Below are 22,406 nucleotides of genomic sequence, written 5' to 3'. Positions count from 1 at the left end.
CCTTCCTCTCCTTCTATTGGTCGTTGCTCTCCGCTTGTGCCCGCCCCCTCCCGTGCTCCGCTCCTCAGAGGGGCGAGGCGGAGCGTTGCGTCACAGTCTCGGCCCTCTCTGATTGGCTGCGGGGGCTGCCGCCGGCCCCGCCCTCCGATCCCCAGGCCAGGCGGGTCCCTCCCGCCGGTGACACTGCGGCCCCGGCAGCGCGGGCAGGGGGAGGTAGAAATCAGCGCCCGGGCAGAGGCTCTCCGCGCCTTCCATCCCCTTCGTCCCTCTCTCCCTCCTGTCCTGCCGCCATCCCCTCCCCTCCTCCCGCCGGGACTCCCGGAGGTTTCGGCTTGGCCGGGTGCTGAGAGAGACGGTGAGTTATTTTACCTAAGTTGAAGTCGCCTGTCCCCAGATCCCCTCTGGGTTAGATCTGGCGGGGATTCGGAACCACGGGAGAGCAGATGGTCTCCCCGGAGTGCCGCCCCGGTAACCGGCTCTCGGGCTTTCCTGCGATTGTAGAGCGTCCTGTGTCGTGGGGAGGTTTCACAGGCGTGGAAAGCTGGCAGTGAAGTGTTCAGGGGGTTTAGGTGGAGCGTTTTCCTTTTCTAAAGAAAAAAAAAAAAAAAAAAAAAAAAGAGAAAAAAAGCTACTATTCATCTCTGAAAGTGAAGTGGCATTGCTTCCCACCCCCCCGTACATATATCTCAGAACTGTGATTTAAAGGGATGCAACTTCCATGGCCTTCCTGATCTGGAAAAGTGTGCAGAGTTCTGTGAGTGACTGAGCTAAGCTGACAGGAGAAAAAAAATAGCTCTCCATCCCCCTGCTGTCCTTATAAGCCTTTTGTATTTAGAAAAGTTAGAAGCAGGTTTGGTAGTTGACTTTTTTTTTTTCCTTTGCTTTTTTCATCCACCCACTTGCAGCAAGAGGGTTTGGGGGCTGGGGGATGCTTAGACTAGCAAATCTGTGCCTTGAAAATCTTCTGTCCTCAGCCTTTTGTAAGCAGACACCTAAGTGTCTCATGCTATTTATATGGAGAGGCCCAGCTTCAGAATTGGTTTCTGCTTTCCTGGAAGGGAACTAACTCTCAGTGTGTCTTTTTCTCTTGTGATTTGCTGGAATGACCTCCCTGCTCAGGCTGCAATGGGCTGTAGCTTTTGTAGTGTTCCTCCAAATGTACTTCTTTCTTTCCAGGACAGATCCAGAGCTCCAGGAAAAGCAATCAACTCTAAAACATTAATACTTTAAATAACTTCCCTTGACTTCTCTACAAGTCAAGTAGAAGTGTCTTGTGACACTTGTTTTTTATTGAACTTACCTTAGGACCAACATGAGATGCTTGCAGCACACCCTGAACGTTTCTGGTGGGGGGCAGCTGCTGCTGTTAACTCATCAGTGTTTGTTGTTAATTTCTGCTCTGGCAATAGTCTCCTTCCAGAGTAGGTGTAAGTCAGGCCTGAGTTCTCATGTACTTTCTGTTCACTGCCTGTCTCTCAAGGGATCTGACTCCTTAGTGAGCTGGGACCCTTTCTGGGGCCTCATTGCTTTCCTTGCCCTGTTTTCTGCTTTAGATCATACCTTATCCAGAATCACATTTTCTCTCATTTGTGTCTTTTAACCTTAAGCATCTTCTCTGGTTTAGCTCTGCAGTAAGGATGGCATGGGTTAGGCACAATATTTCAGTACTAAAACCAGAATGAAATCTGCTGCTGATGCAAATTAGTAGTGCCTTCCTTACTGGGGATACAAGAGACTGGAAGCATTTTAAGTACAGGGGAACTTAAACATCCTATCCTTTTTTTGTTCATTTTGGGGACTGGTATCTGAAGTCCTTCTGCCTCTGCTTGTATGCAAAGCATGGTAACCTTCCACGCTGTGTTTGGAGCAGGTTCAAGTAACTCAGGTGGTGAGGATGATGTCTTGGATGTGGTTTTGGAGAGGAGGTAAGGCCAGTTGAAAATTCTACAGGAGGAGGCTGTGATGAAATTTGTGAAGGCTGACAGCTTGGGAACAGATGACAAAAAGCTGTGTGGCACATACTCAAAACTTGTAAAAATGATCGTGTGTCTGATAGATAATATCCTTCCAGTGCTGGAGAGAGTGCTGGGCACGGTCCTGGGTGGGGACAAGGAGTTTGTGCATACCTGTGTGGTACGTATGTACATGTGAATAATGATACTGGTTTTGTCCCTGCAGTGGTAACCAACCTTTCCCCAAAGCCTGGAGGAGTTCAGGTCCTTCTTAACAGCCAGAGGAGGTTTTAGGCAATGTTTATGAGGTAGGTGAGTGAATAAGGAAGGGCAGGATGAGGCCATCTGTGGAGGTGGAAGAGGATGGGCAGCGCATTGCGAGATGGGGAGGGAAGTGGCAGTGTTACAAAAGAGAGGGTGTTGAGGAGCAGTGCCTTGGCCTTGGGGATGAGTAGGTGGAGCAGGACAGGCAGAGAGGACCCAGGGTGTCCGTGGCAGGGACTGATGCTTATGGAAGGACTGTGGAAGGGACAGGTTTCAAGAAGCAATGTCAGCACTTGAAGTGAGGAGTAGATTTACTCCTGCCTTTTATTGACAGTAATTGAATTGCAGTGAATGTAACTGGCCTTGCTTAAAACACTGGCTGTGGGAATGCCAGCTAGGAAGCATTTAGCTGTAACAAGCCACCCCGAGCCCCCTGTCCTGACCTTTAACCACCATCAAATGGGTCTGTCTTGGCTTATCAACTATATATCCCCACAGTGGCTCTTTAATATCACTCCAGCCAGTACAGGCTGCTCTGCCTTCCCCTCATTGCTTGAGCCTGGGAACATTGCTCTTCCTGTAACCACTGCTTGCTGACCATTACACTTTACAAAGATTAGTATTTTATATGATAGCCTGTCCAGTTGTGGAGAGAGAAATTTACTCTTGTTGCATAGTGGCAGTCACTCTGATTTGCTCACAGTTCACGCACAGATGCCCAGGATAGCGTGAGCTGCTGCAACACTTCTATGCTTGTCCAGAACTTGGAAGCTGAGTGTGTGGTTTGATGCTGTTTTAGTCCTGAAATGACAAGATCAGAGAAGAGTGTCACATGTATTCCTTCAGTCCAGAGCCAGAGGGCAATGAGCAGTGCCCTATCTTGCAGACCCCTTCAGTATCTGTCAGTGCTTTAAAATCCATCTGGGAACGACTGTCCTGCATGCTTGTAAACATTAGGGTCTAATTTGTTCATGAAGCATGAGGGCCTTCCATGTCCAGGGCTCTGAACTCTGTCCAGAATTGCAAATGAGCTCCTGCAAATTGAACCTGGCAGTTGCATCAAGGTCACCTGCCTGGCAGCAGAGCAGGGAAAACAAAACAAAACAAAACAAAACCCCAGGTTAACTGACGAGGCACAAAATTGCAATCCTGCCCCGAGAGCAGGCAGACAGACCTGTTTGGTAGGAGCTTCTGTAGCAGAGCTTCTGGTTAGCCTGACCATTGGAGCAGTCAGCTCTGCCAACCACAGTGCTGAGAGCTGGGCACAGTGTGCAGAAAGAGAGTGGGAGGATCAGGATACACTTACTGGAGTCAGCAACTGCAGTGGTTGTTTTGGCATTAATTTGATGTATACCACATCTCATCTTCTAACTCACCCTGGGAAGTGGCATGTGGTTCTGCTCTTCTCTATTTGAAGTACCAGAGGCCTTTTGCCTTTGCATCACATTAGCAAGTTGGATTGCTTGAAAAGAACTTTATGCTTCCCAGATAGGGCTGGGGTAGATACTGCAATCACGTAGATTGTTCCCATTCTGGAGCCTTTTTGAGAATAATTTGGGAGACAGGGCTGCAGACTTGCTTGCCTCGTCTGCAGCCCTGCATTGGTTTTGCAAAGCAACTGTGATTGATCCGACAGAATGGGATTTATTCAGTGGTGGAGCTCGAGGGCAGGAGGGGGGCACGAAACCCCACAGCAGCCTCTGAAATGAACCATTGGCTCTGAAAAGATCCACTGGGGTTAAGGCGTAGCACTGAAAAGCTATTGTCTGCAGCCTGAACTGCAGCTAAAAGCTTTATTTATCCCGATTTGGATAGTGGCTGTAGGAGGGTGTGGTATTCCCAGGAACTGCACAGCCAGTGCGCTTGGTAGTGAGTATGAACTTTATTTGATTGCCTCACAGGTAGCTCGAGAAGCTTTATGGGACATGTCTCATTTGCCGACTAGCAAGTCCAATACCTGATTTGCAAATAAAGCTGCATGTGTTGTCTGCAAAGTGGATTTCCCATGAGTAATTTTATTTTGCTTGGAACATGGTCATCTTTGGTTCATCTTAGTTTGTGTCTTCAAGATTTGAGGCACTACTGCCCCTTTTACCAGTGCTTTTGCAAGATTGAACAAGAACCTCACTAATTGGTTAGCTTGGCAATCGTGTTTTTGTTTTCTATGGTAAGTGGCATTCAGTAGATTCTTGGTGGCTTTGGGCTCAGAACAGAGCACATATTTAAAAGGAGGAATGGTAGGTGCTGATGAGAATAGGATATGAAGCAGTGATGGACAGACCAAATTTCTGAGTACAGCTTTGCTTTAGTAAGCACGTAAGATACGTGCCCGGACCTTCTCCAGACAATCTGATCTCCTGGAGCCTACAGAATTGGGCTTGGAAAACCTCCCACTTTCTGTCTGAGCCAACAGAAGGAGCCTTTCACATGGTCTGTTTTCTGTCTAGGATATACAAGCAAGAAAGTGAGAAAATGAGAATAAATTATAAAGATGCCTTCCATTCTCAAAGTCTGGGGCAGGATCAGAAATTCTGTCTTGGGGTATGGAGTCAACTGTCTTCCCTTTGCCTGTTTGCAAATGTGATGAAACAACAAGATTTTGTCAGAAAGGGCAGATCCAGCTCTGTTACAGAGATACCCTCTGATTCACAGCAGTTACATTGCCTGAATTCCACCATGCAAAATCACAGTTGCATCTTTGCTGCGTTAGTCATCGCGAAGAAAACAAGAACAAATTTGGCTGACAGGGGCAAACCACTAAATTCACCGGAGCTGCTGGAGATGAAAGCAATTTGTTAAGAGAGCAAAGTCTGTATCTAGGCACGCAGGAGTGTGGAGAGAGCACAGAGCATGCCTGGGAGATGATGCAGTGAAGGTTCTTTGCTGCTCACCTGGCAGCAGCCCAGGCTCCGTGCTCAACAAGTGCAGTGCTGCACTAAAATGCTGTTTTAATTACTCTCATCTCAAGCACTCTTTACAAAAGGGAATTACTAGCATTGAGCATTTCAAGCAGCTTCAAGCTGTATACCTGATAGTTTGCTGTGTTATGCAAGGATGTGAAAATCATCTGAAAACACCTTTACGTTTGTTCTTTCTCATTCCTTGTTTACTGCCTCCCTCTCCCACCATCTTTTCCTGTTTTATGTTGGGGTTTTTTTTCCGCTTTTGAAGCTGGAGCAGTGTCCATGAGTATCTGAATACCTGCGTGTAACAGATCCCCCTTCTCAAACCTTTTGACACTGAGAAATTGCATCTCAACCACAGCTGTGTTTGTGTTCTGCATTTGACAGTGTTACCCCACCGCTCTTTCTCTTAAGTACCTTTCCAAGGAGCTCTTCCCTCGAAGACAACACAGTAAGGGACTTTAGGTTTCTAGTTTGCTATTAGTACAGTAAAAAGGGGGAAATTAGTTCTGTATCAGTAATATTGTCCTGGTATATTGTTGCTGGCTCTAAGCACCAGCTGGTGTAATCCATGAAGGGCTTTGGAAAGGTGAGGATGTTTGGGACAAGGGAGCAGGTGTGTTACTGATGGATAGAGAATTTATCCCGCTGCTTTTAAGGAGAAATGGAAGTTTGGCTGAATTTAAGATGACATTTCACCCCAAAGGGTTCTTACAGGACTCTTATGCCTCCCTCCCTGCTAGAGCAACCATCACTGGTCAGTGAGGGTGGGTCTGCTCTGGTTTAGGAGTGGCTATAGGTTGTAGTACAGTCCATTGGTAGAGGTCCTGTAGGGCTGACTGCTTGGCAATGAGTGACTGCTGCAGTGTGAGCAGCTTCTTTCAGGTCTTCTGAGCTGAGCCAGCAAAGAAGCTTATTTATTTACTTGCTTACAGCCTTAAATAGTTCATGGTTGAGTGAGACAAAAAGAAATGCGTTCTGCTTGCTGCGTCTCTCAAAGTCTGATTGACAAGCAGAAAGTGCCAGCTTTGGTTCATGGGATTTGGGCTCTTTACTGGTATTTAACCAACCACGGTCTTGGAAAAACACTTAAAAATCCTGTAGTTTTGCCCCTCTAAGCAGAAATTGTTCTTGATTCCCTGAAGTCCCACTGGGGAACATCTTACTCACTCTCAAATATTGTCCTCCTGAAAGGAAGCAGTATCTCACCCTGGAGATGGTGAATGAAGTTGGAGATTTGCAGACAGCCTGCTGGTTTATGATGAAGGGGGTAACCCCAAGCCTAGCTTAATGTACTCCATGTATCAGTATTCCTTCTGAGCTGTCCTCTCTGAAGCATTTCTTCTGTGATTGGGGACCAGAGGCTGGTACAGCTTCAAAGCATCTGATTTCCTAATCCTGTTTGGATTTTTCAGGAGGTGAAGGAGTGTTTCCTGAGGGTCTCCTAGATTACCCATACAAGGAGGGCTCCCACGGAGTGACCCACCAATCTGGGAGAGATGGCCTTCTGCTGGGTCATGGTTTGTAGGGAGCATGGGGCTCTTGGACAGAAGAACTGTGGACATTGCTGGGGTGGGGAGTTAGGCCATCTTGGTTGTTTTGGTTTTTTTCCCCTTGTTCTTTTTGCCAGCTTTATTCTGTCCAGAGAGACTGCTGAGTTGTTTTCTACATGAGCTGGGATTCCAGGGGTCTTTTCTCCCTGAGCCAACTCCTACCCTCCTCCAGGGTTGCTGTCTGCCCTGTGTGGGTGAGTGAAAGGATTTCCAAAGCTCCATTATCTTGCTCTGCTAGAAAAATCCTGTAGTTCCTATATCTGCTGTACAAAGGCTGCAGACAGCCAGGGGCATATCATAGCTAGGAGACAGCATTGGATAGCTGTCAAAAAGCTGATGCCCCTCTGCCCTCATCCATATGGAAGGATTATTGTCTACTTCTGCATGCAGTATCCTTCTAAAAGGATATGCAGTAGATACTAATTTTTTTTGACAACTGCTTTTTGAAGGGGAAAAAAATTAATGCATCCTGGAGAAATCCATGACTTTTTTTGTTCAGGTCATGCCTTCTGCTGTACTTGTTGACATGTCTGTTCTGGTGATAGATTCCTGTGTGATGGAAGATGCCGCTGGGAGCTCCGATAACACCCTCAGCTCTTGCAGAGCAGGTGGGAGCTTTGCAGGAGCCACTGACAGGTTTCTTTGTGGACAATATTCCTCCTCCTGAGTGGTTCTGCTTTTTCTCTTAAGCTTAGTAGCTGGGTAAAGGAAGTGAGGAATAAGGGTAAGGGCCAATTTCTGCTCTGTCTGTGCCTGCTGCTGAGAAGTGCCTGTAAGAGCTCACGTCATTGGCTCCAGCCTGCTCATTGCTGCAGTTAAATTTTGCTTAACTTGAAGAATAGATTTTTGCACATCATGAAAATTATAAAAGATCCTCTTAGTTACAGGCTTCTGAGGTCTTTAAGGCTGCCAGATTTTGGAAGAAACCCATCAGATGAAATAGCTGCTACCTGAAGTTTCTGTTCATCTGATCTGGGTGGGATGATGCCAAGTTCTCTGCTGGACTGGGAGATGTGGTGGAGTGTGTTTGTGAGGGGAAGAATTAGTACCTGCCACTTTGCTGCTTGTGCCCAGCCACACTAGGATTCAAGAAGCTCTCAAAACAAGCTGTTTGGAAGTAGCTGAAAATCACAAGCAAGCCTTGCTGGTGAGATGGCTGCACACCACTGTTCAGAAGCTGCTTTAGTTTCAACTTAATGGCTGGCTGGCTCACTGAGCAGTGACATCCAGTGTCATAACCCATCCCTGGGAGAGGCCAAGTAAAGGGGCTGTGGCCTCTTTCAGGTTTGCAGCTGTACTGGGGTTGGTGCCTGTAGTGGGACAAGGTGATAGGAAGAGCTGTGCTAATGGGAACTGGACTTGAATTTGCCAGTTTATTCCCTGGATATGCTATTCACTATTATTCAGATATTGTTTGGTTACGCAGTGCCCTGGACAGCATGTTTGATGTTAGGAGTCTGAGATTTTTGTGTGTGTATATATATATATATATATATATGCCTGCATGTGTTTGTATATAGAGACAGAGTGACTGCTGTAGCTTTTATTTAGACATTTTTAATTTCTACATGACCTTTGCCTTCCATTTTGAGTAATGTTTTTTCTAATCTTAGTGTAAGAAAAAAATATTGCTGCCTTCCTGCAATCTTTTTGTTTGTTTCTATAGCAGTTCTATATAAATTGATTAATTTCTTGTGTATAAGCAAACCAAAGGTTAATATTGAATAGCTGACCTGAGCTGCAAGCAGAGAAAGCAGTAGTGATGAGAGTGTGGCTTCTGAGGTTGTAGGAATAGGAACCTAAATCAATAGCTTTTAGCAGACTCATAAATATTTCATTTGTATGTTTTGCCTTGGCCTCATAGAGCTCTGATATGTGAATCCATATAACTTCTTAAATTAGCATTGTCCCTGTGCTGGGTGTAAATGTGGGAAATCATTTCCCTCAGACGCACTACAGAGTGCTGATCCATAGTGGCATTTTCCTTCCCATTTTGGAGCCTCAGCTCCTTGCAGCCTCTGATCATGAGAGAAATGAGCTTGGCAGCCTCATTTCTTGGGTTGGAGGGATTTTGGCAAGGAGCATGCATGTCCAATCCCAATATCCAGGGCAATGGTGCTGCATGCCTTGGAGGCCATGCAGGAGTTGTGGCTACTTGGGCTAGTTATTGTTTCTTCATGGTTAAGCTCCAAAGGAACTTTTCCCTGGACTGCATTGCATCTCTGAAGAATAAGTGAGACCTTGGGAACACCAACCTCAATAATTCACAACAGGAATTGTGGCAGGAGGGACATGCCCACAACTGTGAAATTAGGATTATTTTGGAGGTGCTGGAGAAGTGCATGAGCAGTGTCTAAGTCAGGCAGCTTAGATGGCCATCCACTTCTGCTTGAGATCATCCACCAGTTGAGTGTAGGAGGGTTGTGTGGCTCCAGCTCTCCACCAGGTCAGGGCTGCAATCTGCCAGCAGCCTGGGAATGCTGCGTCCACTCTCTTGACTTTTCATTGTTTCCCCCAGGAATTCTGAGCTGGGGTGGCAGGGATGAGCTCAGCCGTGCTGGGGAGGACAGGGCCGGTCTGTAGACCTTGTGCTTACAGGAGAGAAAAACCCTTGAAAAACCTGGGGACTGCAAAGAGCAAGGTAAAAAAGCAACCAGACTAAAAGAACCCAACCAAAAACCCTTTCCTCACTATATCTGTCTGGCTAATTACTGATATCTAAACAATTAGGTGGCAGGATGCAATGGGATTTCAGCTTTGGTGTCTCCAGCCTGCAAAGCAAAACTGTGGTGCTTTAAGAAAGATGGGGTAGAAGAGGGATAGAAAATAGTTTTGAGTGAGAGAGAAGATGTTGCTGAGCCAGATGGTATTTCTAAAGCAACCTTTTTTTTTCTGTGCAGTAGGCCTACTCTCCCCAGTTTGTGGCTGTTCCTCACAGTTGCCTTGTGTCAGGATGGAAGCTGAGCTGGAGGGAGCAGACCCTGATGCTCTGTGCATCCAGACTGGGTCCTCCCAGTCCTAAGAGCTGGAAAGCTCCTGGGCCAGTTTAGACATCTCTGTTTTCTGTGACTTGCCCCATCTTTAGCCCATTTAATGGGCTGCCAGCCTACAACCTCCACCTGTAGCAGGGGAGAGTCTCTTTTACTGAAAAATCCATGTCATCTAGTGGAGTACCTCTGCTGGCTTTGCTGTGTCTGCCCTCTTAGGGGCTCACAGAGGAGGCACAGTAGGATGGTCCCCCCTGTCTTTTTTTTTTTTTTTTTTTTTGGCTAATTTTTCAAACATGAGGGCAGTCATGCTCGTAACTTCAGTACTGACTTCCTGCTTTATAGGAGGACTGCATGTATGTCTGTCTACTTTAGTTACGTGAGGGACCAAACAGAGCTGGGTAAAGTATTTTGGAGTAAATGACTTGGATTTTATCATCTAAGTAGTGTTAATTTGATTGGCCCAAAGGGTTTTTCTTCTACAGGCAAGGCCAGGTATCAGGTAGCACTTAAATAAAATAGTAGCTAGTAAAAGCCTTGTGTTTGTTTCTGCCTGACTGTTAAAAAACATAATCTAGATGTCTCTTGTCTTATTCTGTGATGTGAATCTGTCCTGCAAAATGTTTAAGTCATGTGAAGTGTTTGATGGGTTTATGAACAATAAAACTAAAGGGTTTGGTAAAACTTGTTCAAAACTTTTGGCTTGTGCTGGAAGCTAAATATGCCATAAGTAAACCCTGTAGCAATTACCTTTCCTAAGTCTGCAGTTATCTTCATCAAAATCTGTAGCCAAACTTGATTTCTGCGAAGTCAAGAAATGCTCTTGTGCCCTTTGTCCTGGATATACTGCTCTCTTAACGCTGTTTTTAAAGAAAAAATAACTTCTGTGGTTTGCAAATACCCTCTAGGGGCTGTTGAAACAGTTTACCATCAAGTTAGGGTTTTGATTGCTTCACTTTGTTGCTCCATTGCTGAAACCAAAGTGCAGAATTTCCCCCTTCCCCCTGCTCTGCCTGAGTTAAGGTTTTGGAGGGTGTGAGGGTGCCGGAGCCATGGGATCTGCAAGCCAGGAGCACTGGGGTGTCACCTGGTGCTTCACCGCTGAGGTCCCCTGACAGTGCACCAGGAATGGATTTTTCTCCGTGCCTGACTTTAGTAAGAATGAAAGTCTTATGATATTTCTGGGTTTTTTTCTCTGCAGGCAAGAGCTCTGGCATCATGTCAGTCAGTGTCCACGAGAACCGTAAATCGCGGACCAGCACCGGCTCCATGAACATCCTGCTTTTCCACAAAGCTTCCCACCCGGACTGCGTCTTGTCCCATCTAAACACCCTACGGAAGCACTGCATGTTCACTGATGTCACCCTCTGGGCAGGAAATCGATCGTTCCCATGTCACCGGGCAGTGCTGGCTGCCTCCAGCAGATACTTTGAAGCCATGTTTAGCAACGGCCTCCGAGAGAGCTTGGATGATGAGGTGAACTTCCATGACAGCCTCCACCCGGAGGTGCTGGAGCTACTGCTGGACTTTGCTTATTCTTCTCGGATCATCATCAATGAGGAGAATGCTGAGTCTCTCCTGGAGGCTGGAGACATGCTGCAGTTCCATGATGTCCGAGATGCGGCAGCTGAGTTCCTGGAGAAGAACCTCTACCCTTCCAACTGCCTGGGCATGATGCTGCTGTCAGATGCTCATCAGTGCCGGCGGCTCTATGAGCTCTCCTGGAGGATGTGCCTGGTCAACTTTGAGACTGTTCACAAGAGTGAGGATTTCAACAACCTTTCCAAGGACACTCTGCTGGATCTCATCTCTAGCGATGAGCTGGAAATTGAGGATGAAGAAAAGGTCTTCAAGGCTGTCATCCAGTGGGTGAAATACGATCTGGATGAGCGAAAGGCTTATCTCCCAGAACTCCTGAGGAGTGTTCGTCTGGCCTTGCTGCCTTCTGAATGCCTCAAGGAAGCCTTGGCTTGTGAGGACTTGATTATGGTGGATGAAAGGAACAAGCTTGTCTTGGATGAAGCAATTCAGTGCAAGAAGAAGATCCTTCAGAATGATGGGGTGGTCACGAGTCCCTGTGCCAGGCCTCGCAAAGCTGGGCATACTTTACTGATCTTGGGAGGTCAGACTTTCATGTGTGATAAGATCTACCAAGTAGATCACAAAGCAAAGGAAATTATCCCCAAAGCAGACCTACCAAGTCCACGGAAGGAGTTTAGTGCCTGTGCCATCGGTTGCAAAGTATATATCACTGGAGGCAGGGGCTCAGAAAATGGGGTCTCAAAAGATGTATGGGTGTATGACACTGTTCATGAGGAATGGTCAAAAGCTGCCCCGATGTTAATTGCTCGGTTTGGGCACGGCTCAGCCGAACTGGAAAACTGCCTGTATGTGGTTGGTGGACACACTGCAGTAGCTGGAGTCTTCCCTGCGTCTCCTTCTGTTTCCTTGAAGCAAGTAGAGAAGTATGACCCTATATCCAACAAATGGACCATGGTGGCTCCCTTGAGAGATGGAGTGAGCAACGCTGCGGTGGTGAGCGCCAGGCTCAAGCTTTTTGTCTTTGGTGGGACCAGCATTCACCGAGACATGGTGTCCAAAGTCCAGTGCTATGATCCAGCTGAGAACAGGTGGATGATCAAAGCAGAATGCCCACAGCCTTGGCGCTACACAGCGGCTGCTGTCCTGGGAAGCCAGATTTTCATCATGGGGGGAGACACGGAGTTCACAGCAGCGTCTGCTTACCGCTTCGACTGCGAAACGGACCAGTGGACCCGCATCGGGGACATGACAGCCAAGCGCATGTCCTGCCATGCTTTGGCCTCAGGGAATAAACTCTACGTGGTGGGGGGTTACTTTGGGACTCAGAGGTGCAAAACGCTGGACTGCTATGACCCTACCTCAGACACGTGGAACTGTATCACAACGGTGCCTTATTCACTCATTCCCACCGCTTTTGTCAGCACCTGGAAGCACTTGCCATCATGACAAGGGTCATGGCTTGGGGGCTTGTATCCAGGAGGTTGATAAGGTAAGGATCTCCTCTTAAACTGAAACCTGGTGTTTCACCTCAATTGCAACTCCACAGACCAAGCCACTGCCACAGTTTTCAGGTTGCTCATGTTTTATGAGAAGGGTGCATTTAAAGGTGGGATGCAGAGCCAGAAAAGAGTAAGCAGCTCTTCTGTGTTGTACATCTTGCAGCACCCAGGTCTCTCATTTCCAGATGGTCCCTGCAATATCTGAAGAGAAATCTCTATGGGTGGTTGCAAGCAGTTTGACATTTTTGCTGGGTATCTGGGTGATTTATTTGGAGCCGATGAATATGTAGGCAAATGACCCTTGGAATACTGGTGGATCTTGCATCTCTTTTTGTGCTCCATATTTACATTTCAGTGGGTAGCAGAAGCAGAAGCATAGAAGCCACAGTGCATTTGATGGTCCTGGTGTTTATTTAACATCCAGACTTTGCTCGTTAAATCAGGACTTCTGAGAATTCTCTGTGAGACCTGAGTGGGAGGGAAGGGGTTTTGTAACCAGAAGAATGTGTTTATCAGTGTTTTGGGGTGTGTGAAAATAAGATAGTTGGAAACTCACGATGTCCTTGTCTCATTCTGGTTCTCCAGTGTTGGCTTGCTCAGACGAGGTGCTATTGCAATGCTACTTGGACAGGGCTGTTGGTTCCTCCCCAGTGGGATGGTTTGTTGCCATTCTGGCCTCCAGCTTTGCTCCACAGAGCTTTGTATGTCTTCACCAATCTGTGCTGAGATGCAGCTGGGCAGGCAAAGGCCAAAAACTCTTCTCAGCTTGCACTGTAAAAGCAAACAGGAAACACTTCGATAGCATCATCTTCCCAGGATGTCCATAACACCTCTGCTAGCTCAGTCTGCAGGTTTCACAGTGCTGACAACATGTACAACCTGACTTTGGTGGTTGGAGTCTATCTCCCAGCTAGCTGAGGGAGCTGGGAAACCTTCCTGTATGGGGGCAGGATTGACAAGCTTCATTTACGGGTTTATTTGGAAGGTGGGAACTGTGGGGAGGGAAATTCTTCCACAGTTTTCTTATGTGGAAGAGTCATCAAAATCCACTTCACTTAATACAGGGAAGAAAGATTGCTGCCCGAACCCTCTAACACCCTCTCACTTCCCTGCTTCCTACTTGGTGTGGTTGCTGTGCCTGGGAATCTCCCAGCGGGTGAAATTACTGACATCTCCCAGTGATCATCTCTTTTGATGCCAGCTGGGGACTGAGGAGGAGCTTCTGGCACCTCTGCCAGGCATTTGCCCAACATGACCACCTCCTTTTTTCAGTTGGGGAAAAAAAAAGCCTCCAGAGCATTATGTGGGCCTTTGATTTGAGAAACACCTGGTTTTGACAATGGCTGGACCACAGTGAGGCCAGGGAAAGAGTAGAAAGGGTTAAAATGAGATCACTGAGAGCTTTCCCAGCACTGGAAGATAATAGGCTTTCCAAATTCTCCTCAGGCGTTGCCTAGCATCTGTCACAGTGGCTCAGTAATCTAATTAACTATTAAATATTGCAGCAAAGAGTGTGAGGACTCCATCATTTGCAGCTCAGGTCAATGCGGCCTCTCTTTAAGAGCCATCCTAGAGCTGAAAATTAATTTTCTCTGGTAGCAGATGCATCTGAATATTAAAATTCGACACCAGCTACACTTCTGGGAAGCGAAATAAGGAATATTTTGAGGTGGGAGTTGATTCTTCATCCACCAAATAAAACGCAGGCTCTCAAGAGAGAGACATTATTTTCTTCTCCTACCTTTTCTCCTGTACAGTATTTGGGTTGTTCTGATCTAATAAACAGCCTTGTGGGGGTTATATAGATGTTTTCCCCTCTGTAATCTGCCTGGCTCAAACATAAAAAAATTAGAAATTGCAACATGCCAACCTGCAAATAAAGCTGGTGAAAAGTCACTGTGTGAGGGTTTTATGTGCTTTTTTGGCTTTGCCTCTACTCTTCAGTTAAAAGAAGTATTTAAAATACACAAGTTCTTGCCAGACAGCATCTCTCATCACTTCATTTTTCTAGATTTTTTTTTTTTTAAAAACAACCCTAAGTTACTATTAGGCCGCAGCCACTGTGACAGCTTCTTAAATCAAGCACCAAGACTGGTGAGTGAGTGCCAGACCCAAATGCATGTCCCACATGCTTGACCTGGCTCTCCTGGCTGCATTTTGGCTGTGCCAAAACTGGGATCAGAAACTGGGGTGTCTGGCTATAGGGTCCTGTGACTACTCCCTTCTCCTATGGCAGCTCTGGCTGAGGGATCTTCTGGCTTGCAGCTCCCACTGTGTTAGGTCACTTCTGCAACACCCATTTTTGGTACTTGTGGGATCCTTCTTTAAGAAGGGGCATGCAGAAGGCAGGTTGGCCAGCATATGGCCAAGTGCTGGTGTGCTTTGGGAATTCGAGTCCTCAGCTGGAAAAGGCTCAGGAGGGACCATCTGAGGTGCCCTTAGAGCAGAGCAAGCCTAAGTCGGTGGGGAAAGGCCTAGGTCATCACACAATTGGAAATAGTACTTTGTACTCGTGAAAAAGCAACCTTCTCACCTATAAACTAGTGAGGTTTCATTCATACCAGCCCCGAAACCCAAAAAATACATTCTCAGTAAACACTGATCATGAAACACCAAACCAGCTTTTAATTTGGAGCATAAAACTAATCAGCTGGAAACATTTCCTTCACCCTTCCCAGCTGGTGCTGGGGCACCTTTCAGCAGAGGTCCCAGGGCCCCTGCCAAGGATGCCATGTGACATTAATCTAGGGCTTACTGCCAGCAGTTAATGCCAGGGATCAAGTGTGATTAGCAGTATGAAACGTGAAAGCCTGGTTTCCTCCCACCCGTGGTGGTGGAGCCACGAGGACATGAATTGTTACAAAAGGGAAATAAAATACTGGGCACTCAGCTAATAAAGACTCTGTGTTTATAAATACCAGCAAAACCCAGCCAGGAGCTCAAGGGACAATGCTGGGTGGTCTGCTGCTCTCCTGTGCAGTGACAGCTGATGGGGACAGCTCACCTCCCAGGAAGTGACTTCAGGCAGTTCCAGGAACAGGTTCTCCAAGCTGTGTGTCTCCAAATTAAAAGAGGCTTCTCCAAACCATCTGCCCTGTGTGGTGCTCTCATTTTCATGGGGCAGAGTCAAAGATGATCTTGGGCCAGAGAGAGGAGTTTTCAGTTGGGGGTTGGGATTGTCATGGGGGAAGTGGGAGCCACTCACACATTGCACATTCCAGCTGGGGAAGATGAGATGGAGGATGAAGTTGCTGCATCCCTCTGCTGGCTCATGAGCCACAAACACTCCTCTGGGATTAAGTCAGAGCTCTCACCTCAAAAAAAAACAGGGACATAGCAGCTAGGAGCCAGGCAGTCCTCTCCTGCAGGACCCTCCCCGTGGTGTCAGAAAGCAGAGACTGGTGGCCAGTAACTTATTCCTGGGGCACATCTGAAAGCTCAGAGCCCACTTTGCAGCTCCCACCAGAGACCTTCAGTGGGTTTGGCTGTGGGGTGGCACCAGCTGCTGGTGCCCACTGATGGGTGAGCACTCAGCAGCTGAGGCTGCAGGTTTTGAGGCAGCTTGGGCACCTAAAAGCTGAACTTTGGCCCCAAAGCTCCGGGAAGTATTTAGGCAGCGTGCCAGGCCCACAATTGGATTCTGATACCATTGCTGTGCTAAACGTCAGATCTGTTCAGTGACTTTTTTTCTGATTATTTAATTACAGCTTAGATAACAAGCCTTTTGTAAAGGCAGTTTTAGAGCTGCCAGGTTTGGCTTCCCTTGCACATGGAGGAGTGCTTGTTCAGCTTTTACCTCACAAGAAGCTTCAGGGTTTTCTTGCCATGCATCACTCCTGACAACCTAAAAAATCATCAGGATAATCTCCCAGCACCTAAAGATTGCAGCTCACCTGCGTGCTGCCGGGTTGGTTGCTTGCAACCTGTACAACCTCCCTGGTGTTGCTGGAACAAAGTCACAGCCAGTTTCTCTCAGTGGCTCCTAGGGAAACCCATTTGCATGTGCATAATAGCAAGGCTGGATAAACAGGGACTGCAGTTTTTTTGCCGCTGCTGCTCTTTCCAAGCTGCTGGTTGTCTCTGAAGCCAGTTTATCAGGCAGTGTTGGAAGGGAGTGGCTGGCCTGGGGAGGAAAGTCGATGAAAATCAGGCTTTTCCTAACACTGGGCAGATGGAAACATGTGGAGTCTGAGTTCGGCCTCAGACTGGATTAATCAGCCCCTTGGAAACGTCAGTCATGAGGATGGTTTTGGAGGAACTGGTGGAAAAAGAGAAGAAGGGTCTTTTTGTTTTGTCTGTTCCAGTACTTGGGCCCTCCTCCCTGCCCTAAAAAAAAACCAAAAAAACAACACTCCCCTTTTCATTCCCCTGTCACGTCTATGGAAGTATCCTGGCTGGCTCTGCTCAGCTCCCTGATTTTCTGAGCCATCCCCAGCTGAACGCCCACTCCTTCCCCTCTGCTGCAGAAGCAGCGCACACCCCAAACTCCAAATAAGCCACCCCCACCCCTCTCTGGGATTCAGGATGGAGGGGGGGAGTTACCCCAATAGCTGCCAGTGTGCAATCCCTTTTCTTCTGTATCTCACCAGTTGTGCCCTGCAGGCGCTGAGCCAAGCATCACGCCTGTTAATGAGTTTTCTCTTTCCCTCCCCAGGTGCCAGAGTCACTTCCATGTCCCCGGTCTTGCTGCTGGAGTCAATACAGCAGCTGAGTCCCCTCCCGTCCTCCAGCACAGGACTCTGAGGAGCGTTTCACATCCCTTCCCAGCACCAGGAGCAGGAGGCACAGACAGCCCTGCCACCAGCTCTGCACCACGGTGGCACGAAGGGCCACCTTCCCCACCACTGGCTGCTGCACAGGGACAGCGAGGAGCTGGGATGGGGCTGGGTGTGGGGGTGTGGGGACAGCTCGTGGGTGCCGGTGGCCCCACAGGACTGGGAGACAGAGGGTGTGCACCAGGCTGCATCCCTTGGCAAGCACAGCCTGGGTTGCTGTTAGGTGGTTTTTTTTAACTCAGTTGGGAGGGTAAAGAGAGATTAGTATTTTTAAAGGCAGTGCACGTGCCTTTGGCTGCAGTTTGGGGGATTTGGAAGTGTTTTTTAAATGGAAAAAGGGTCTGGGCCAGCCCAGCAGAGAGCACCTGGCTCTCCCCGTCCTCTGGCCACTCCGAGCAGGTTGCCGAAACATTAAAGCATGGGAGCGCAGGGTGCTGTGGCAACACAGGGCAGGTGCCTTTTGTTTTGCACTTGGGGCCCTTTTCTCCCCCCCCCCCCCCCCACCCTTTCCTCACCGCAGCCGCTTGCGATTGATTCGGAGGCAGCTCCCGGTGAGCAGCTGCTGGGAAGAGCACAGCAGCTCTGTGAGCGTGCCAAGGCTCCGGCACTGCTGCCGAGATATTCACCAGATAAATCCCACTGCCTGCTCTGAGCCGGTCTTCTGAGTTTCCCCACCACGCTCGCCGAGCCGCGCGTGGGTGAGGGTGTAATTAGCCAAATGAGCAGAAGCAGAGGTGTAGCAGGGCAAAGCTCGCTCCTCTAGCGGGGCCTCCGATAGCAAACTGAGGGAGTGTTGCAGGGCTGGCAAGGAGGGATCCCCTCCTTCCCACTCTGCCCTCCATCCTGGCTTCACCTTGGAGAGGTGCAAGCATTTTTGGCTGAGTGTTGCCTACAGAGAGTTGGGCTGTAGCTGCCCTGGGTTATCCGTGCACCCCGGCTGCTGACTGTCTTTGGGTTTATCCATCAGCTCCAGCCGCTCCTCACTCGCACTGCAGAGGAGGGCACATGGATTTTGCAGGTCTATGCAGGGATGCAGCTCCTGGCCCGCCTTTCCCAGGGTTGGCCACTGCCAAAGGCTGCCCCTGCACCACCCCAGCATCCTCCTCTCTGCAGCAGATCTGGTCCTGTCAATGCTCCAGGTTTGCCTTTTGCCCCTGGATTAGGTTAAGCTGTAGCCTGGCCAGCTGAATGAGGCAATGCGATGTAAAAGCCTTGACATGGCTTCAAACAACAAAGGTCTTCTTGCAACAGTGAGCACCCATTGCTGCTGGGAAAAGAACACACTTTGTGCCCAGCCAGTCTGCGATTCTCTGAATGACGTTTATTTACATTTTCTAGGGTTGTGTTGTTTGTTTTTTTTTTTTCCTCCAGCTGCCTGCAAACTTTAATAAAAATGATGATCTGGGAAACCGTTTGTATGTTTTTCACAGGAGTCTTCATTCTTAAGCAAGTTGGATTTAGGTCTAATAACAGGGCTGAGGAATAATAACAGGGTTGGCACTTGTTGGGGTGGTTCACAAACAACCTCCTAAGCAACCATCCCAGCTGTAATTATTATTGCTTCAGCACTTGGGAAACTGAGGCACAATGTCAAATGTCTTGTCCAAGGTTAGTGGTACATCAGGGAATGAAGTTCAGGGCTTCTTATGTCCTGAGGACATCACGTGGTTCATTCTCCACAGCTACTCTCACTCAACTTGACCAAGCCATGATGAGAATTTGCAAGTCTGTAACTTTAATAATCTACTAAATAGGTCAAGGGGACCCAACCCAGGCACAGCCATAGTCCTGCAGGGAAAGCCAGTAATTCCTAAGGAAGAAGCCTTTTGGCTACTGCATCTCCCAAGAAAGGGACCCATTGACAGGTGAGATGGGCTTTCCAGCTGGGGCTCCTGTTCATGCTTCTCCACATCTTCCCATCCCAGGGATCTGATCCAGCCCTACTCTGGGAAAGCTCTGGGCTCTCTCCCACTATGAGACCAGCAACTCCAGCTTTGCTGAGGAGTGGGAGTATGAGGGCATCACTCAATGAAGCTAACGAGCACCAGGCAAAACACAACCACCTTGCAAATTCCTGTGTCCCCTTACTGTCAGGGGCCAGTGGGTTTGGAAAGTAAAACTTCCTACAGGTGTTATGTGTGGTCTCAAAGGGATTTGGAGCCTGAATTTCAGAGCTGTAAAGGGAACTGGGAACGTATCTCCTTGCCCATGGAAGCTGGGTGGGCAGCAGCATTAGCTGATGTGAGCTGGGCAGATACAAATACAAAGCTCCATAGAAAAACCTCATTAAAGACTCTTCTGGGAAACCAATTCAGGGCAGAAATTACTGTTTGATGAGCAGGACAGGGAAAAAGGGAGTATGTGAATGAAATGCCTTTCAGTTTTGTTGATTCAGGTTTTATATGGGACACTGGGACTTTACATACCAGCTGGGGAGGCTTTGCTATGAGCCATGCAAAGACCTGCTCTTTTGTATTTATTCTGGAGCTTGCCTGAGAGACAATTCAAAAGCAATCACCATCTGCTGTCACAGCAGCAACCTGTTGCTAAGGAATTAAATGTGATGCAAAATACAAAGGTTTCTTGGTTAGCAGCAACAAAGTAAAAGGGGAGTGGGAGATGTAAATGGATGTAACACTCAGAACAAAGATACAGCCAGAGCTGTGCTGGGTTTTAACTGGAGGTAAAGGGGAAGAAATGTAAACATGAGTTGGTTTGCTTTTTTTTTTTTTTTTTCTTTTTTTTCCGCCACCTCAGCAGTTCAAACTCAGCTTTGTCTGAGAGAAAGCACTTGGGAAAGAGTCTCGTCTGGTAGCATTAGAGAGGTTCTCAGGCTCCTGGTATGCTGTAGCCAGTATCTCTGTAGGGTGTCAGGAGCTCAGACCTTCCCTATGATCTGAGCACAGCATGGAGATCCCACAGATGTTCAGTCTTGCAAGGGATAGCTTGGACAGGACTTAACTCCTTTCAGTCCATCCATCCTATGGAGCTTGTCCATGGGCTCTCTTCACCTCAGTTCCCCAGCTGAGGTACACCCCACCCTTCAAAAAGCATTTGGGATGAGAGGGCAAAGACATGCTCAGAGGATAGGGATGGGTGGGAAGCTAGCAGGAGCAGATTTCACCCAGACTTAGGTCTCAGGACCTCCATGCCCATGACCTGAATTTCCCTCAGGTGCAAATGGCTGATACTCCCATGTCTTATTTAAATGAAACTCAGTGCCTTGTTGGTTTTTAAGCATGCATTTTCCCAGCCTGACCCCAGCTGCCCTTGAATTAATACTATGGTGTGGTGAACCCCCTACAGGGAATTATCACCTGAGCTCACTCTCCATTTGTCACTAGAGTCAATTAAAAACAGTGTAGCTGGTGATTTAATACCTTTGGAGTCTGAGGAAGCCCCACATTCATCCAGAGGCACACTCTGGATGTAATTGGAATGGAGGAGTGTTTTTTACAAGCCATTCAACATGCTTTCAAATTTATGCATGTCTATACAGAGCACTTATGTCCTTAGCTTGTCATTTTCCCCTGTGTGTTAATGAATACCCCAGCATTGCCTGTCCTTGATGAGGTATGTCCCAAGTCAAATTGTTTTCCTGTACCCCATGCACCTTCTCCCTTGGGATAAACCCAACAAGATTTTAGTCTCTGTAGAATATGCAGGCTCACAAAGTATCAGCCCTGGAAATGCTGCTGACAAACGAAGATAAGCTGCTAAGAGCAGGAGAGACCATTACCACCAGCTCCTCACAACCAACTTGAAACTTAAACTGTGCCTTTTTCCTCTTCCTCCAGTGCAGAGCCAGAGCATGGTGTCCTCTGGGTACAGGCAGCAGTGCTGGGGGAGCCTGCAGCAGGGACTCTTGGTGAGACTGAATAGCATAGGCTGAGCTCATTTTTTTTCATCTTCCTTACAATCTCCCTTTTCTTTCCATTTCAACACCTCCTTATTTAACATCATTGACTGTTGTGCAAAGCCATCAGCCCTGTCTGCAGCAGTGTGACCTACTTTACCGCACCGTCCTGACTTCCTCGCTGAAATCGCAAGCTCAGAACCCAACCAAGCCATTCAGTATTTCTTGGCTGAATAATAAATCCAATTAGGTGGAAGAAAGCCTGGCTTTCATGCTGTCAGTGCCTGGACATCTCACTTCCCACTCCCCAGTGTGTGCTGCACCTCTGATGGCCGTCATGCACAAGGACCTCTCTGTATTTGTGTACCCTTCCTCCAAATGAAGATGGTGGAAGGGTTCAAGAGGCCTGATCCTGCCTATCTGAAGTGCCCTTTTGTTTCTCATGACATCCCTTAGGGATCATGGAGTTCAGAAATCACATAATACGTGTTTTTTGAGTTATGGCTCTCTGGAGAAACCCTCTGGAGGAACGGTCCAGGGTCATGCTAGGATGGCACAACTTTTCACCAAAAAAAAAAAAAAAAAAAGGCCTTTTGGTTTCTAAGTGACCTGGCTGGGTAGGTACAGAGCACCACCTGCTCTGTAGGAGCCCCACTGCACCGAGGCCCATGGCAGGTACAGCAGGTGCAGGGAGATGGGTGAACACCCATTCCTCCATTTCTGGGTCACTGTCTGGAGGGATCAGATACTCACACACCACCAGGAGCTGCTTCCCTCAGACTCCTGCCTTCTCCTCACCCTGCTGAACGCCTGTGGCCTCCTGGCTCCCTCCTTGGCCCCGCTGGCCTTACAGCTGCTCTGGGGCTTTCCACAGGGAGCTGCTAATGACTCACCCCTCCTGCTTGGCTCTAATTAGGCTCCTGTCTAATTAGGCTCACTGGAAAGATGGGGCTGGCGAGCAGCAGCTCTTTGCTTGAAAAGGGGTAAGAAAAGAGCATCTGGAGATGCCGAGCGCTGAAGGGAGTGATGCCAGACTGAGGTGAGGGGTCAGGGGGTGTCAGGAACCGGCAGCTGA

General features: G+C 48.0%; 1 protein-coding gene across 6 annotated transcripts; it reads left to right on the top strand.

Moving 5' to 3' along the window:
• Positions 1-5: 5 nt before the first annotated feature.
• On the top strand, positions 6-18,886 carry KLHL25 (kelch like family member 25). 6 transcript variants are annotated; one of them, XM_071754298.1, is made up of 4 exons: positions 6-355; positions 6,535-6,691; positions 10,861-12,690; positions 17,355-18,886. In XM_071754298.1, exons 2-3 carry the CDS (start codon positions 6,619-6,621, stop codon positions 12,645-12,647), a joined length of 1,860 nt encoding a protein of 619 aa, XP_071610399.1. In that variant the 5' UTR covers positions 6-355; positions 6,535-6,618; the 3' UTR covers positions 12,648-12,690; positions 17,355-18,886. The 6 variants fall into 6 exon arrangements, with proteins under 6 accessions (XP_071610399.1, XP_071610400.1, XP_071610401.1 ...); XM_071754299.1 differs by lacking the exon at positions 6,535-6,691; XM_071754300.1 differs by lacking the exons at positions 6-355; positions 6,535-6,691 and adding an exon at positions 3,689-4,085.
• The last annotated feature ends 3,520 nt before the right edge of the window (positions 18,887-22,406 follow it).

This window comes from Heliangelus exortis, chromosome 11 (assembly GCF_036169615.1).
Source record: "Heliangelus exortis chromosome 11, bHelExo1.hap1, whole genome shotgun sequence".
Taxonomy (NCBI): domain Eukaryota; kingdom Metazoa; phylum Chordata; class Aves; order Apodiformes; family Trochilidae; genus Heliangelus; species Heliangelus exortis.
The sequence above is the reverse complement of the archived record's forward strand: the minus strand, read 5'-3'. Positions and strand labels throughout refer to the sequence as shown.